Here is a 17,206-nt window from a genome sequence, read left to right on the forward strand (position 1 = left end):
GGGGACGGGGGGCGGGGGGCGGAGGGCGAGGACGCCAGGCCCGAGGGGGGTCCGGAGGACGAGGTGGGATGGGCGGGAGGCCTGAGGGAGGGGCCTGAGCAGAGGCTGGGTGGGCGTCGTCGGTGAGAACGGACCGCCACCAGGGGTCAGGTGGGAAGAGAGGGACAGGGGCAACGAGCCAAGGAAGATGGAAAGGGGTTATATGGTGCGAGGAGGGGACACGGAGCAAACGGTAGGGGTTTGGAAGCGGGTACCTGATGAGGTGCAGAGTCCCGAGAGGGAGCGGGCGGGAAGTCAGGGACGGCCGGTGACTGGGAGGTTGAACGGGAGGGGACAGAGCCCCCTAGAGGGGAGGGCGGGATGGGAGGGGCGGGGACGCGTGCCTGGGGCGGGGACCTGAGGAGCCGGGAGCCGGGACGAACGAGCGCGCTCAGCAGGAGGCAGCCCCCTCCGCGGCCGGTGGCTGTACCGGGGCGCTAGGTTGGGAGCCGCGGTCACTAGGGGTGGCAGGGCGGGGGCCGGCCAGCCACAGCGAAGCCCTCGGTGGAGAAAGCAGGTCTCCGAACCGACGCAGAGGCAGCCCGGACTTGGGCGACTACGGTCCCCTGCGGCGTGCGGGAGGATGCCCGGCCGGCCCGCCGGGACAGGAGCAGCAGCAGCGGCCGCGCGGCCGCCGGGTCCCCGGCCCCGCTCCCGCCCGCGCTTGGTACCTGGGCGCTCGGCGCTGCTCCGCTGCCTGCGACTGCGGCAGGCCCCGCAGGGCTGGGGAAGGAGGAGGCGGCCGCGGGCCGGGCAGGCGCCCAGGAAACCCGGGAGGCACCGCTAGGGGCCCGCGCCGCGGAGGAGCGGGTGGCGCTTCCAGGAGCGCGCGGTCCCCGAGCCGCGGAGCCTGCGCCCCGCCCCGCGGTGGGCGGGGAGAACCGAGCCCCCGCCCCGCCGCGCGCGGAGTCCTCCCACCTCCGGGTCGCAGCCTCCACCGCCCCTGCGCCCCCGCACACCCCTCTCCCACCTGACGTGGCAGCGGCGCAGGAGGAACTCAGAGGAGGGGCTGTGGTCGCCTTTATCTAGGACTGCTCCCCAGTGGGGGAGCTGCCCGTCCGCAGCCCATCGGGAGCTACCGGGGAGCTCGCTTGACACCCAGATGTGTACACACACACATACATACACATATGTACGTAGTATACATAATATATAACAACCCATATAGCTTCCTTCAAACCTTTAAACAGCAGGTTACCTCCTCCTCGAGGTCCTTTGAGCAGAAACCTAGCACTCCCCGACAGCACCAGGCCCAAAGGGTGAAGTCTGATGGGTTGGTCCTCCTAGTCTAACTCAGAGTGTGAACAGATCTGGGAATCCCTAGGCCAGATGGGGTAGAGGCACTGCAGGTAGAGGTGGAGCACCCCCTGAACGTGCTCTCTACCCCCTAGCGAAGACGAGTCTCTACCGGGGGCGCCTGGGTGGCTCACTCATTAAGCGTCTGCCTTCCACTGGGGTCATGATCCCAGGGTCCTGAGATGGAGCCCCGCATCCGGCTCCCTGCTCAGCAGGAAGCCTGCTTCTCCCTCTCCCACTCCCCCTGCTTATGTTCCTTCTCTCGCTCTCTCTGTCATAAATAAATAAGATCTTTAAAAAAAAAAAAAAAAAGTCTCTACCAGACGCTTCACAGATCAGTACTGTGGATTCCATTCATTCATTCAACAAACATTTATGGAGCACCTATTAGATATTGGGCGTGTTCTGGCCAGTCAGGGCACTACTACTAAGATCCGCTTCACGGAGTTTCGTTCTAGTGGAAGGAGACAGACAATAAACAATAAGCATAACAGGACTTGTAAAGTCATCCTAAAGGGATCACAGCAATAGAAAAAAAAGGGGGGGGGCGCCTGGATGGCTCAGTCATTAAGCGTCTGCCCTCAGCGGAGGTCATGATCCCAGGGTCCTGGGATCGAGCCCCACATGGGGCTCCCTGTTCAGCAGGAAGCCTGCTTCTCACTCTCCCTCTGCCCCCTGCCTGTGTTTCCTCTCTCGCTGTGTTTCTCTCTGTCAAATAAATAAATAAAATCTTTTTAAAAAGAAAGAAAATGAAGAGCGACATAAAGGGAATCTGAAGGGGAAGGGGGCCTTTTTCCCTCCACAGAGAGAGAAAAGTCACAGCCCCATGTATAAGATTCCTGCTATGTTCCAAGGGCTTTTTTCTCTTATTCCTACCACTACAATAGTGCGGATAGGTAGGTGTTAAACAGGGGCTCAGAGAGTCCAAGGGCCTCACCCAAGGTCCGCCAGGAGCAAGAGACCAAGTGGAACTGAAACTCAGGATTGCCCAACACCCAAGACAAAAACCTCACGACCCTGCAGTGCCCCACCCGCCCCCAAGCCACTGTTTGGGGCCCAGAGTCCCAGTCGTGGGGTCTACAGATGGGTCTAGGCAGTAGGAAAGGGAGACCTGTCCTCCCTCCCATGTGACACCCCTGTGACAATTTCTGCCATGCCCCGAAGGACAGGATACCAGGCACCAGGCTGAGAATCATAACGACCAGACTTGGGATCCCACTGCTGTTGCTTACCAGCTCTGTGGACTCAGGGACCGCACTTATTTTTTTTAAAGCCCTAAAGAAAACATAACAAATTTGTCAATATTTGTTCATTCTGGGTGACAGGTTCACAGACGTTTGTTATATTGTGATCTGTGCTTAACTATAATTTTTTAAAAGAGTCATTTATTTATTTGAGAGAGAGCGTGCACACGGGTTTGGGAGGGAGGGGCAGAGAGAGAGCCTCAAGCAGACTCCCTGCTGAGCATGGAGCCCCAACGGGGGCTCAATCTCATGACCCTGAGAGCACTAAGCATGAGATGCTTAACCCACTGGGCCACACAGGCGCCCCTTAACTTATCATTTTCTTTTTTTATTTTTTTTTTTTGTTTCCACGATTGGGCCTGGGTGGTAGCGCCACCTTGTGGCCACACTATTATCTTGAAGAACTTCTCAAAAGTTCCGTGTGTGTACTCCTAAGTTTATTGTTTCTGTTGTGGAATAATAAAGCCCCAGACTTCCTTAACCTTTCAGGGTAGAGTGGGGCCTCCAGGGATCCTCAGCCTTTGCTTGATTACTTCTAGCCACGGGGAGTTCCCTCTGTGGAGGAGAAGGCTGGTGTCACAGTGGAACAGCTGACTCATCAGAAGGCCTCTGGCCTGGACCTCCACGCCCACCGGAGCTCCGCATTAGGGAGATGGAGAAACCGAGAGCCCGGGAGACCGTGAAGCCTGCTCAAGGCTGCCCTCGCAGATTAACTGGCTAAACTCCGTGACGCCGGGGATTGTTCACTGCTCTGTCCTCAGCACATAATGGGCTCTCAATAAGCATCTGTTCAATGAATGAATGAGCGAAACTATCAGCCCAGCCACCAGCAGTTGGGACCCAATCTTTCGTTCCCAATAATTAGAGGAACAGCCGGCATTTTGCTCGTGTGTGTGTGTGTGGGTTTTATTCTGTAATGAAAGCTCTGCACCCAGCATGGGGCTTGAACTCAGGACCCTGAGATCAAGAGTCACATGCCCTGTGGACTGAGCAAGCCATGCGTCCTTACTAGGACTGGCACTGTTTCAAACTCCACTCGCACATTCGTTTAGGTAAAGCTCACCATGACCCTGGGAGTTAAAGGAGGTGTGATCATTAGTCCCCATTTTGCAGATGGGCAAACTGAGCCTGGGAAGTTTGATCTGCTCAAGATTACACAGCTAGGAAGCAGCCCAGCCTGAATTTAAACCCAGGCTGACTGGATATTCCCAGAGGCTTGGAGCCCGGGAGGAAAACGAGCTGGGAGTTGTAGGCTCCATGTAGGCACACAAGGAGGGGAAGCTGCTGCTAATTACTTCCCCGCCCTGGCCAAGAGGAGCCTGTGCTTTCGGTGTTAATCCCTTGTAGAGATTCTAAGATCTTTCCACCATTGCTGTGGGGTGGAGAGCAAGGGAGGGAGCGAAGGGCAGAGGAGGACCTGAAATGTTTTTTTCTGTGCTCTCTTGGTGGTTCAGCTTGAGGTTGGCAAGGAAAAGCGAAGTCACTACTTCCCATCCCATGCCCAATGGCAGGCTGGCACAAGCGACGTCAGCATTCAAATCTGGCTCCTCCCATTTGCTGCTTCCACATCCAATCAGCGGCTCCTCTCCAACCTGGCCCTCCTCCTCAAGCCCCCACCCAATTCTGGTCTCTGTGGTCTCTGGTCTCTGTCTCCTGCCCGGACCATTGCAGTCACCACCGTCCGTCTCCACTCTCTGGGAAACCCAGCTCTGTGCAGAGCCCTCCGGGGCTCTTACTGCAAGGAGAATAAAGTCTGAACTCTGGCTAGCATTGCAGACCTGCCACCAGCCACGCCAACCCACCTTCCTGCTTTCTTTCCAATGAGCCTCTTAATTTCTTTATATGTCTACCCTGCCTGGTTCCATACACAGGAGGCAGCTCCTGACCAAGATTCAGCCTGCCAGCACGGTGCTTGGTTCTGAGCTCCAGCACCGCGTCCAAGGTCCCAGGAAGCCCTGCGTTTGGACCTGGTCTCTGAGTCCTTGGAAGCCCCGCATCATCTTCTCCTTGGGCCAGGCCTCACCTCCAGCCGTACAGAATGGCTGTTAATATGACCAGGGCTTGTCCCTACCAGACTAGGAGTCACTGAGTCTGCATGCAGGTCTACTTCTCTCCAATCCAACTCCACGTCAGGGACGTGGGGCCCCGGTGGATGGCTACGTCCGCACAACTGCAAGAAACGCCATTCCGGAGCTGGGAAGTACACAACCTGCACAACAGCCCAGAGCAGCCGTGCTCTGGGAAGGCAGTGTCCGCTGAGGAAATTGCGCGTGTGGTACAGCACCGTTGTCGCTAGAGGGCGCAAGATCAGACTCTGGGCGCCCCTGCTTACCTGCCGGTGCACGGCACTCCCAGGGCATAAGAGCACTCGATTCCAAAAAGTGGATTTTCTGTGGATTAGTAGTAATATATGTGAATTGCCTGGTATGCAATATGGGTGAGGAACAAAGGGTCTGGGCCCTCACTCACCCCGCCAGCCCTGCTGTGTCTCAATGATGGAGAACTGGGAGGACAGAATGGCCTGGGGGTAATGATCCCAAATCCGCCGGGTCCCTGTGAGGAGGTCAGGCACCCACCTGGCACACAGCAGGATACGTACAAATAACAACCGCTGAGATTACGCTGAGAGCAGGATCAGGCCTGGGCTCGAGTCCTGTGGCTGCCGTCTTTCAACCATGCTGCCCTCGACAGATGACGCAATCCCTCCCCACTTTGGCCGCCTCCTCTGTACAGTGCGGGCCAATATCTGCATCACAGGCTGGTGCTGAGGATTAAGCGAGTGACTTTGTGTAGAGTACTTAGCACAGCACCCCAACTTGTATATTCCTTTATAACCACTGGCTTTGTCTCTTTCCCCTTCTACCGGGCTAGACTAGACGGGGGTCCAGGAAAGGGCTGATGCTGGGTCCCTGGGAGGGGGAACAGATGGCATGAGCTAAGCCCGAAGGGCCCAGGGGTCAAGATGAAAAGCGCCTGGTCTGGAGGCCCACCCAAGGTATATCCGAGGCCAGACATGGGCGCCCAAGGAGAGAGGTGGGAGCCAAGGAGGCAGCAGCCACAGGCACACCACAAGGCAGCAAAGTGGGAGGGCCACTAGGGGCTCCTCACCGCGCAGCCTGACCCCCTCCCCCAGGCCTTGCGGAGGGCCCCTTTGGGGACCCTGGGTCAGCAGAGGCACCCAGTGAGGAAGAGAACACAAGCACTGAAGGAAATTTATTCATGAGGAAACTCAGGGAAACAATCTGCTGGTTACAAGCTCCAGAAGCCCTTGTCGGAACAGCCGGGGGGGGGGGGGTCCGGGGGGCCGGGGGAGCTGACCGCCGCCCTGGGGACAGAAGGGCAGACGCAGGCCGGTGTGGGTACCGAGAGACGTTCTTCACTGCCCGCCCGCTTGCCCTGTCCCCAGGACCCCACTGCCCTCTGGGTTAAAGTGCAGCTGGGAGGGAGGTGATGGGTAGAACTGGGTGCTGGAGAGCTGTGGGGACACTGGCCGCCATGAGCCCTCCCCTCCTCCTCTTCCTGGCTTCTTGAGGCTCAGCCAGAGTCCGTCCCACCCAGATCCCTCCTTGGAGCCCCCACCCCCCCACCCCCGGCCTGCCACCGTCAGATTTAGAAAGAGCTCCCCAGGAGGGGAAGGCTAGCTCCATCAGTTTTCTGCCCAAAACTTGGGGGGGGGGCAGTGGGAGGTCCTACCGTCTCGGAGAGGGAGGGTGAGGGACACTCCAGTGATGGTCCGGGAGTCCTCCCCTCCCCCTGGCCCAGGTAGGCTCCTCCCTTGCCTTCCTCCACCCCCTGGAAAGCCAAGGAAGCCAGAGAGGCCTCCCAGCTCCAGGGCCATGAGTCAGCAGGGTCCTGCCCAGACCTGACTCCCAAGCACACCATCGAGGGAGGGCCATTTTGGTGCCAATGGGGAGACGCTCTCCTGGGGACGAGAGACCTTTGGGGAAACCTATGGGGCTCGAGCTTCTGCCAGTGGTCTTCCTAGCCTGGACCCAGCCCCTTCCTCAAGGCTACTGCTGGCAAGGCACCGACCCTCGGTCCAGGGTCCCCGCTCCACCATCTGTACCCCAGGGGCCCGGCCCCACCAGGGTGGTGAGGACCTTACACCCACCTCAGCAGCTTAGCCAACCTCTTCCTGCTCCCAAAGGCATATCTCTAGGAGGCAGAAAGGAAGAGAACCACCCCCCCCCCAAAAAAAAGAACCCTGAAGACCTCCGCCACCTCCCCTCACTCTTGAATATATTAAATTGTGCAGCTTGGCCCCAACCCCTCCCTTCAGATCTCCACGGCAACCGGAAAGCGTTCCAAGTCCAAGTCTGAATCCAAGTCCATCCAGTGCCAAAGGGGGGCTCCGGCCTTTCTCCCCACTGCTCCCCCAAGGGTGAGACCCAACATTCCACAGGGGACGAGAGGGAGGAGGAGTTGGGGCCTCAGTCCTCAGCCCCCTCTTCCTCCACGTGGGGGGCCCCGGGGGGATCCTCGGGCTCGGGGGTCTGCCCGCCTGGGTGGGGGTGGGGACGGGTGCCCGGCTGGGAGCCCGGCGCGTCCTCGCCCTGCACGTAGACGCTCAGCCCGTGGCTGGGCTCCTTGCCACATGCTTGGCAGCTACAGTGCACGATCTTCTCCACCAGCTTGTCCACCCGGGGCACCTCCTCGTGGCCGGGGCACTCCAAGGTCACCTGCAGAGGACAGCGGAGAAGGGAAGACATGTTTCCAGAGGCCCCGCGGGCAACAACACTCCGCAGGGGACCGACAGTCCCAGAGACCCCAGGATGCCTGAGCCTGCCTGGGGGGGGTACCCCAGGGGGTACCCCTGCCTGGAGGGGTCCCTCTACAGGGAGGAGGGCAAGCCGCCGCAGGAGCCCCCCGACTTGTCTCCTCACGACCAGTCCTGCCACCTCCCTACCCATCCCTCACGGCAGCCTGAGAGGAGAAATCCAACGGGGCCTGACCCTGTCCACAATCTACCTCAGTGCACCCCACTGCACTTGAAGAAAAGTCCAGACTCCTCACCAGGCCACTCCCCAGGACCTTTAGGCGGCCTCCGGCTGACCTCTCCATCCCTGACCTCGTGTCTCTCCCACCAAGTCTGAGCTGCCTGATCGGCCCGAGACTTTGCACATGCTGTTCCCTCCGCCTGGAAGTTCCTCACCTAACCCACCCCAGACCACCTGCCCCCAAATCGCCCACTCGACTTCCACTTAACCTTTGGGGTGGCGCTCCAACATCACACCCTCAAAGAGCCCCATCTCAAAGCCGCAGCCCAGCCTAGGTCTGCCCTACTGCACCCTGCAGGGTCTTGCTTTTCTCCTAATTCACACTTTTCCAACAGCTCTTCCTTTTTCCATCTTTCTTCTCCTCTTCTCCCTCCTTCCTTCCACAAGGCACCTACTCCCTGCCAGTGCTGGGGACACAAGGATAGGCACGGTCCTGCAAAGAATTCAGAGTCTAACGAGGGAAGCAGCCTTGTCACAATCACCCAAATGCAGATGGAAAACTGTGAGGGGACAGATGTCAAAGCAGACGCACACCGTGCTCAGGGGGACGAGAAAGGGCCCTAAAAATGCTGCCGAGCCAAGAGCAGGAGAATGAATAGATGTTAACTGAGTAAGGAGAAGAGAGGTATTCCAAACAGGGGAAAGAGCACGTCCAAAGGCCCTGTGGTCGTACCACGCAGAGCAGGTATGAGAGATTGAAAGAAAGCACACTGATGTCAAGTGTCAAGCAAGTAAAAAAGATGAGCGAGGCGAGACAAAGCTCCAGAGACTGGGAAGTCAGGCCACGCTGGGCACTCTGGGACATGGCGAGGATTGGGTCTCATCTTAAAAGAGTAGGAAACCACTGAAAGAATTTCATCGTGGGACTGACATCAGAATGGAGCTGTAGGAAGAGCTCTTGTCCAGTACATATTGGTGTCAGACACATAAGCCATCCCGTGGCAAAGGCCACGTCTGGAGCCCGAGCACAGTTCTCGACCCCTCCACATGGCAGGGCCTGACCGGTAGGCCCTGAGGCTGAGGCCCAGACAGACAGGGGCAGGCAGCAGTACTCACGATCTCCCACATGGACTGGGCTGGCATGCAGGAGTCGCAGTGAACCAGGGACTCCGTAGACTGCGGGAAGGTGTTGGGAACGCTGTAACTGAAGCACTGTCCTAGGCACGCCCTGCAAGAGGAGAGGTCACTGTGCCCGTGACACCGCGGCGGCGGCAGCGGGGATGGGCTGCCCCGTCTTCTGCCCCTCCCCCCACTGCCCCTGCCCCGCACCTGTTCTGGATGGACTTGGCCTCGCAGCCGCTGTGGCCCACGATCTGGGTGATGTTCTTGGCCTCACACCAGGCGCTCTTGTCCGGGAACAGTGCCAGCTTGTTGATGGGCGGCGGAGCGGCCAGCAGCATTGCGGGGAGGACGGCCCCCACCAGGACCCGAAGCATCGTGCCCGTGGCCTCTAGGGCCCTAGGACTGAGCATAGACTGCAGGTGAGGCCGGTGGGGCCCAGAGGCCCCATGGATAGAGGAAACGGCAGCATGACAAGCACGGGCTCTGACACCGACTGCCTGGGTTCGAGCCCTAGCTCTACCGCTTACCAGCCAAGCACAACCTTGGACCTGTTATTTGTCCTCTCTGAACCTCGACAGCGGAACCACTAACATATGCACGTGCCATGGGCGCCGAGGAAGTTACGAGAGCCCCCAGCGGTGAGATTAGCCCATGATGCCCGCTCTGCGGGTGCTACTCTGCTACCCTACTGTGCAGCTTTGAGCAAGTTCCTTTCTATGTCTGTGCCTCGGTTTCTTCATCCAAGAAATGGGGATGGCGAGACGGGATGGCAGAGGACTGTGATGCTTCAGGGCCTCTGGCAAACACACAAGCTTGCCCAGGAAACACAGTGCCTGCCCTTGAGGGACTGGCCACCCAGCGCATCTCCTGGGCACACCGCCTGCATGTCAGCTACCCGGAAAGCTAACCTCCTCTGTCCAGCACTGTGAGTTCTTGGGCCACCTTGGCTGGCTGGGCGTCAGGTAAAAAAGCTAACCCCGGACCAGGCTATTTCTTTTTCGGATCCCCCACCAGAGCCATAAGCCCTGAATCTATACATACATCTTTCTTTATCCCCAGTACCGTCCCAAAATCCAAGGCAAGACCAGCGCCTGACGGGATGGAAGGAGACGGTAATACCAGAAATGGCCGGAAGATGGCGCTGCAAGGCAGCATGTGTCCGAAGGACTGCTCTCAGAGGGGGCTCGCCCAGTGTTCCCCGATTTCAGCCTCCTTAGGCTTTGCCCTCTCCCCCACCTCCAAACGTATGGAAGAGGGAGGCTTCAGAGCGACTTGGAAATGACGGCCAGGCCTGCAAGGGGGTGCTCTGGGGACAGGACATGGGAAAGGGTGTTGAATGGGGATCCGGGAGTCCGCACCTGCTGTACGACCCTGGACACCCAGGCCTCAGTGTCCCCACCTCTAAAATGAGTGAGATGCCCTGGACACTGGTTTCCAAAGTCGGCAGATCACGAGAATCCCGAGTTCCCTAGGGACTTGTGGAGTGAAGTTCTAGGGCCGAGTGGGGCTGCGAATTTTCTAGCAAGCTTCCAAGGTGCCTCTGACACGGAGCCAGGCTCGAGAACTGGTCCAGCTCAGTCAGTCCAGGATGCCATGCCTTGGGACAGTCCCAAGTGGGGTCCGGGCATGGCCGAGTCGGGATCAGGGGCCAGGTGCTGTCCCACAGACGCCCAGCACTAGAGTGGGAACATTCCCTTTCTGAACCATCCTACCCTCAGCCAGCCTCCTTGGTGAAGCATCCAGAAAGGGGGTGGAGTTGGGGGTCTTGCCTGTTACTCCAGGGAAGACCTAGGTGTGCTGGCTCAGCTGGGCTCTAGGAGAGGGCCCGGGCCCCCTGCAGGGCTGGGACCACCTCCACAGCCCCGTGTTCCCTCCACCCAGAAACTCCTGCTCAGCCCCTTCTCCCTGCAGGAGGTCTCCAGAAGCAGAGCCGAGTCCCATCTCACTGGACCCCAACGCCTGGGTGACCCCTGCTTCCAGCCAGCAGGGAGGGGTGAAGCAGGGAGAGCAGTAGGAGGTGAGTCGGGACAGCCTGCCCAGTCCCAATTGCGTTTGTGTCATGACCCTGGCTCTCACCCACATATTTCCGGTCTCACTCACAAGACTGACAGCGAACCTGTATTTTCAGTACAACCACATCCTAACAAAATAGAACAGACTCGTTCCTAACTGGCAACCCAACTAATTTTTCAACCAGCGGGGCATCCAGGAGGCTCCCTGACTCCACCGGGTCCTCTTCTGTGCCTGGGGAATCAGGCTTGGAGTCGGGGTCTGACCACAGCACACCACAAGGAGCCCCGCAGGGACCCCCCACCCCGAGGCTCCCTCAAAGACCTCAGGCAGGTCTGGGCACTTTGTCCTCTCCCTGACCCTGTGACGATTCCTCAGGAAGATTGGGCCGGGCAGGAGGTGACTGGGAGTTGAGGCTGGGATGGTGTGGAAGTAGCCCTGAGCCCCGTGGATCTGCTTTGCAGGTGATTTGGGGGGGGGGCGGTTTTGGAATGGCAGCCATGGGCCCAGATCAGGCTAAAGGCGGGCAGAGCTGAGACAGGGGTGAGGTTAATAACAAGCCTTATTGAGAGACAGGGTAGTGGTGAGGTTTTAGGGGAGTCACGGGCCTGGAGCACGGGGACTGGTTATTAGGTTCAGGTTATAGCGAAAGGGGAATCTTGCTCTCCAGGACACAGCCCAGAGCTAATCCAGCAGGGCCCAGGGGGGAAGAGTGCGGGGTTCCGTAAGTCAACCTGCCAGGACCCAGGACCTCAGAGCAAGCTGGAGCCACCATCTGCTTACCCAGACTGGCAGCCCTGCTCCCACCCCAAGCATGGCCCCCGGAGTCCCCTGGTTCAAGTCTGGCCTTCCCACCTAGGAGCTGTGTGACTTGCAGAAATAAAGCTCACCTCTCTGCACCTACTTGCCCCTACCCTAAGATGGGAGTACAGCACCGCTGGGGAGAAGGACTAGGAGGAGGCAGTCAGTGGGCCCCCAGCTCAGTCGGGTCCCCATCCCCTGGGAGAGCGCAGGGAAGATGGGCAGGCCTCACACCGCTCGCAGGTTTTCTTTATTTTTGGTTTATGCTCAGCTCATTTTTCTAGACAGCAGTGGGACCTTCCTTCCTCAGACAAGAACCCCACCCACAGATTCTCATCTCTTCCTCCCTTCCTGAAGGTCACGCCGCAGGTCATGGGACTCCTAGAATGCCAGGGTGGGCAGAGGGATTCCCCCGGGCCAACAACCCCCCGCCCCCTTGCTTTGCAAAAGGGTCATTCCCCAAGGTCCCCCAGCAAGTCGGGCCAAGCAGTGCCCTTCCCGTGAAGCATGAAGTTCCCCACAGTTTAACGCTCAGTCCACTGAGCACTTCCTAGGTGGTGGGGGAGACAGAGGCCAAGGGGAGGGCAGGGGAGCTGGGGGCCCAGACCCTATGCCCGCTCAGAGCCTAGAGGGGGAGGTTGAAGGAAATGGGGTTTCACGGAAGCAGTTGTTCAGATGGGAAGTCAGAGATGGCTGGAGTGCAGGGAAGGAGAGATTCTTAATTCTGGATTTATTTATTTTAAAGAATTTATTTGAGAGAGAGAGAGAGAGAGAGAGAGTGAGAGAACACAAGCAGGGGGAAGAGGCAGAGGGAGAGGGAGAAGCAGACTCCCCACTGAGCAGGGAGCCCGAGGCAGGGCTTGATCCCAGGACCCTGAGATCATGACCGGAGCCAAAGGCAGATGCTTAACCAACTGAGCCACCCAGGCACCCCACTAATTCTGGATTTAATTCAGGATTTGTGGTGAGTTACCAATGGTGGGGAGAGGAGGGAGCTCCTAGCTGAGGGGACCGCACTCGCAAAAGCAATGAGAGGGGGCTTTATTGCTAAGAGCCCAGCCCATGCCCCCCCTGTCTCAGAGCAAGAGTTGGTAATAACTGGGCCAGACACTGTTCTGGGTGCTTTTAACATGTATGCATTTATGCAGTCCTTACAACCAGCCATGAGATAGCTACTACTAGCTCCCCCGTTCTATAGAGGAGGAAACTGAGGCATGGAGAGGTTAAGAGATTTGCTCAAGCTTACAAGATACCAACACCAAGACTTGAACATGGACAGTAGCAAGATAAGCACCAGCTACCTTTGCAGACAGGAAGGCTCCCAGAGGATAAATCCAGAGACAGGACGAGGCATCCAGGGAAGGGTCCGGAGTTGGCAAGAGGCCTGGGGCTCCCTGCCCCAGCAGGCTGTGTCTCTTATCCTTATTCGTACTATGGGAGCAGAGTTCAAGTTCCACTCCTGACTCTACAGCCCATGAGACCGCCCCCCACACACCCATACCCCACCCCACCCCCACACACCACCACTGACAACAGTGCAGCCAGGGCCGACCCCTGGGTCCTTGGAGCCTCGGGAAAGGTCTGATACAGCCCCGCCTCCGAGTCATGGCAAGATTTCAGTGGGGGGTGGGTGCCTTCTCACCAGCCCCCCTGCCACACCTAAATCCAAACCCCCCAGATCCTCAGAGGCCTTATGCAAACACCAGACACATCCCCAGGCTGCCAACAACACAGAAAATTCCCTGGTGGGGGAGGAGGGGTCACTGGCTGACCCCGGCCAGTGCCATGGAAACTGAGGCACAGACCAAGGAGGTGAGTGTCCAGATTTCTCATTCCAGAGAAGAGGGCAGTGGACAAAAACAGCAGAGCCGGTGGGGGGCTTTCTCAGGATCCTTCATTCAAAAGGTCCCCGGGGAGGGGCTGGGGGTGGGGCAGCAAGAACATGTTCTGTGGTTGGGCCTTCAGGGTCCTCCCTCTCTGTTTCCGCACGGCCCAGAACCCAGCATCTTCTCAGAGATGCTTGCCAAAGCCCACATTCCCCAGGCCCCAGCGCTGCGTATTTTGACCCCACAGGTCCAGGCTGTGGTCCGGGCATCATCGACGACACTCCCACATGATTCTGAGGCTCAGCCAGGTCGGGAGCTATGGCCCCCCAAACTACCCAGGGCAGGGACCCCCATAACAGCACTGCTGACAGGAGCCAACCCACCCTGCTGCCTGGATTCCAGGGCCTGGAACGAAGTGTTGAAGTCACTGGAGGGACCCAGATTTCCATGGAGCCCTCCAGCCCACCCACACCCACCGTGAACCCCTTCGCAAAGCCTATATTGTGTCAGAAGTGAACGTCGCTGCCCGTTTCCTCTTTAGGGCAAATCTGAATATTCAGGCCACATATGCCAGGATTTTCTTGCTAGAAAGGTCCACTCCCCACCAGTCACATACACACACAGGCCCCTGGTGTCACCATTCGCAGCAACCAGCCTGGTGTGGAAGCAGGTGAGGCCAGGGCTGGCAAATCCTTGGTGGCAAGGATCTCCCCAACTTCAACTCCCGCTTCCATAACCTCTCCTGGGCACCCTTCCCACCCACAGACCCACCTGAGTCGGACGGAGGCTTCTGCCTGTGGGCCCAGCATCCGGGTGACACGGTGATAGACACAGCAAGCCCGTGGTGTGTATGGTGTGTTGCTCTCGAAGTGATCAGAACAGATGACCCCAGCCCACCCCCTCCCACTTTCCCTGTCCACATACGCACAGGGCACGCCCTGGGTCCCCTGCCACGGACGGCCACAGACCCCGGTTCACATCCTACCTCCACCAACTTAAACTTTCTGTGCCTCCATTTCCTCATCTGTAAGGTGGGCACACAGAGTGCGCGGAAAGGTCTGCAGAGGGCAGCGGCCACAGGATAAAGCCTCAGTAATGTCACCCCTAGGGCTAGCCTGGGGTCCCCGAACTTTGCTCCCACCCTCTCCCCGCCTCCTACAGGATGCCTTTCGCCCTCCCCTCTCCCTCACCTCCTCCCACCAGATCCTGGGCGGGTCCTGAAATAACCAAATCCGGGGCTGCAGCTGCCCTGATGAGAGTGGATTTAGGGGAAACTCAACCATAGGAGACGATGGCTCAGAAAGGGTTTTATAAACTGTTGAGTGCCGCCTCCCACACAGACTGGCCCGGGTGGGAGCCGAGAGGAAGAACCCCTCCGACTCTCACTCTGGGGCCACTGACTGAAGGGACAGGGTCTTGGAGAGATCAGCCCCCTCGGACCCACCCTGGAGAAAACAGGCTGGGCCTGGCTGCCAGGCTGTCCCCACAGCGGGTGCGGAGGGCGTGGCCTCTGTGGCCGCAGCCCCAGGCTTGGGCTCAGCCAGGGTGGGGCAGTCCCTGCAGGTCTTGGAAGGAGCGCAGGGACTTCCTTGAATGGTGCAGCTGGAAAGGTCGCTCTGGGACGCCGGCCAAGAGACGTCAGACCCCAGCCCCGCTCCTCTCAGTAGGCTCTACTGGGCCTGCTCTGGGGTCCAAGGGCAAGTTCAGGCCCAAGCCCATCCATTGACTCACTGTGTCCCCGGGTGCGGTAAAGTCTAAGCGTTACAGACAGAGCCGCTGAACATTTGCGTTGCCTCCCCAAGCCCCACATCGTCCCCCTCCAGAAGAGCGAGCATGGCCTGGGAAGGTCCATTTAAGCAGATTCCCTCAAGTGCAGTCTGGCTCCGGCATGTTGCTTTAGGCCACTGTGATTCCGTGACCCCAGTCTCACCGCGGGGTGGCTTCCTTCCTCCCCTCAGCCCTAGGCGCTGGCAGAGCATGAACTAACTGTCCGGGGGCGGGGGGGGGGGGGGTGCACGCCCAGAGCCAGGCCCATGCCCCCAAGGCCTCTGCCAGGCAAGTCCCGCTTCCAGGCCACAGCAAACCACCTCCCCAGCGCCCCCCCCGCCCCAGGCCACGGCTCTCCCACCTGCAGACCCTCCTGCCCACAGACCCAAAATTGTCTCCAAAACAAATCTATGCTAATGAGCTGCTGCAGGGCCCGCTGCACATCTGCTCAGCAGAAGTCCCACTGCAGACCTCACCGGCATCCCTGCCCACTCTGCAGCCTCCGACCCTTGGGGCTGGGGGTGGGGAGAAAGAGCCAAACTCAGTCTGAAATCTCACTTGAAAAGAATGAGGATATACCCGTGGCTAATGCAGACCACCTACTCCCCCCAGCCACCCCTCCCCGGCGCAGGCCCAGGAGAAAGAGGTACAGCTTGCAGGGGTGGGGGGGGGGGAGAGGGGCAAGGGTCACCAAGGAAATGCTCCAGTCTTGCCTTTTCTTTGGCCCCATCTAAAGGCAAACCACACCCAAGCAGCCCCAGCATCTGGGGGAGCTTCTGGAGGCTGGGGGTTTCCACTGTAACAAAGGGTGAGGGGCTGCTTGTTGACAAATTGCTTCCCCACTCCCCTCCCCAGCCAGCGCCCAGCCTTTGGCCTCCAGCCCTGACCTCTGTTTTCCTGGGGTTCCCGCAGTTACAGGCTGGTGTCCTCCAGCTGGGCGAGGGCCTCAGAAAGCCTGAAAATGTGCCCTTCTCCCCTGATGTCTGCCAACCCCCTGGCCAGGCCAAGGCGGGCAGCTGCCCCCTTTACAGCGGCTTGTAAAAGATCAGAATCGCCCCGCCCAGGGAGCGGGGCGGGCAGGTGGCCGGCAGCGGGGCCCTGCTGTCCGGGCCGCCTCGCGGGGGTGGAATTCTTAAGAAAACTGAGCCCCCTGAGCCCCCGGAAAGGCTGGCTCCCTCTGCCCCAGACTCAATTCCAGGGGGATGACCCAGGCCAGGCCCCGGGGGCAGGCGGAAGGTAGGGGGAGGGTTTCGCGTCTTTTACCGGGTCTAGGAAACTATTCATGAACCCCACTGGGGGGGCTGGTGCCTCTGACACTGGGGGACTGTCTGAATTTGAGGGTGGGGGGTCAGGGGGATGCACAGACACAAAGGTACCCCCTCCCAGAGGGGCAGAACGGAGACAGAACATACAGGCATAAACCCAGGGAGGCTGAACACGGAGGCAGAAGGGGAGAAGAAACAGAAAGAAAGGGACCGAACAGAGAGGGGGACGGAAACAGAGAGACGAGAGACGCGGGCAGTCGGATGGGGAGACAGAAAGACAGGCAGCGAGACAAAAAGGAGGCAGAAACGTACCGGAGCGGAGCGGCTCGCGGCGCGGCGAGGCCCGGGCAGAGCCGGGGAGACGCGCGAGCCCCGCGGCCGAGCTCCGGCCGCTGCCCCGGCGCCCGCGCGGCCCGACCCGCCCTCGACCCGCCCGGCGTGCGCTCGCCACGCACCTCCCTTCCTTCCTCTCCCGGCCGCCGAAACTCTCACCAAGCGATGGAAACCCCCGGCGAGTCCGGGGACGGGCTCGGAGCGCAGCGGTGCCCCAGCCACCCCGAGCCGCGCCCACGTCCCCAGCCCCGGCGTCCGGAGGCGCCTCCGCACCATGTCCCGGGGCCGCCGGGTGGGCCGGGGGCGCGGCGCTGCCCCTGCGGCCGGAGCCTCTGGAAGCCGGGCGCCCGCGTGCCGGCCCGGGCGGGACTTACCAAGTGCGGCGGCGGCGGCGGCGGGGAGCGCGGCGCGCCCGCCGGTTCCCGCGGAGTTGTCTGCGGGCCGCGGGGGGCGGCAGGCCCGGCGCCCCCGGGAGGCTCGGGAGGCGGCCGGCAGGGCTGGCGGCGGCCCCGCGAGGCTCGGCTGGGCTGCGCTGCGCGCCGTCTGCGGCCCCGGGCGGGCGCGCG

General features: G+C 59.8%; 1 protein-coding gene across 2 annotated transcripts; it reads right to left on the reverse strand.

The window, feature by feature from the left end:
• Positions 1 to 5,777: 5,777 nt before the first annotated feature.
• Positions 5,778 to 17,206, reverse strand: LOC308341844 (neuroblastoma suppressor of tumorigenicity 1; the record flags this gene model as incomplete). 2 transcript variants are annotated; one of them, XM_080801883.1, is made up of 4 exons in its annotated part: positions 5,778 to 7,258; positions 8,633 to 8,744; positions 8,846 to 9,040; positions 17,015 to 17,206. In XM_080801883.1, the coding sequence occupies 3 exons, from the start codon at positions 9,010 to 9,012 to the stop codon at positions 7,010 to 7,012; spliced, it is 528 nt and encodes a 175-aa protein (XP_080658009.1). In that variant the 3' UTR covers positions 5,778 to 7,009. The 2 variants fall into 2 exon arrangements, with proteins under 2 accessions (XP_080658009.1, XP_080658008.1); XM_080801882.1 differs by lacking the exon at positions 17,015 to 17,206 and having other exon boundaries at positions 8,846 to 9,048.

The sequence above is a fragment of the Martes martes genome (genome assembly GCF_963455335.1).
Source record: "Martes martes genome assembly, chromosome: 4".
Lineage (NCBI taxonomy): Eukaryota > Metazoa > Chordata > Mammalia > Carnivora > Mustelidae > Martes > Martes martes.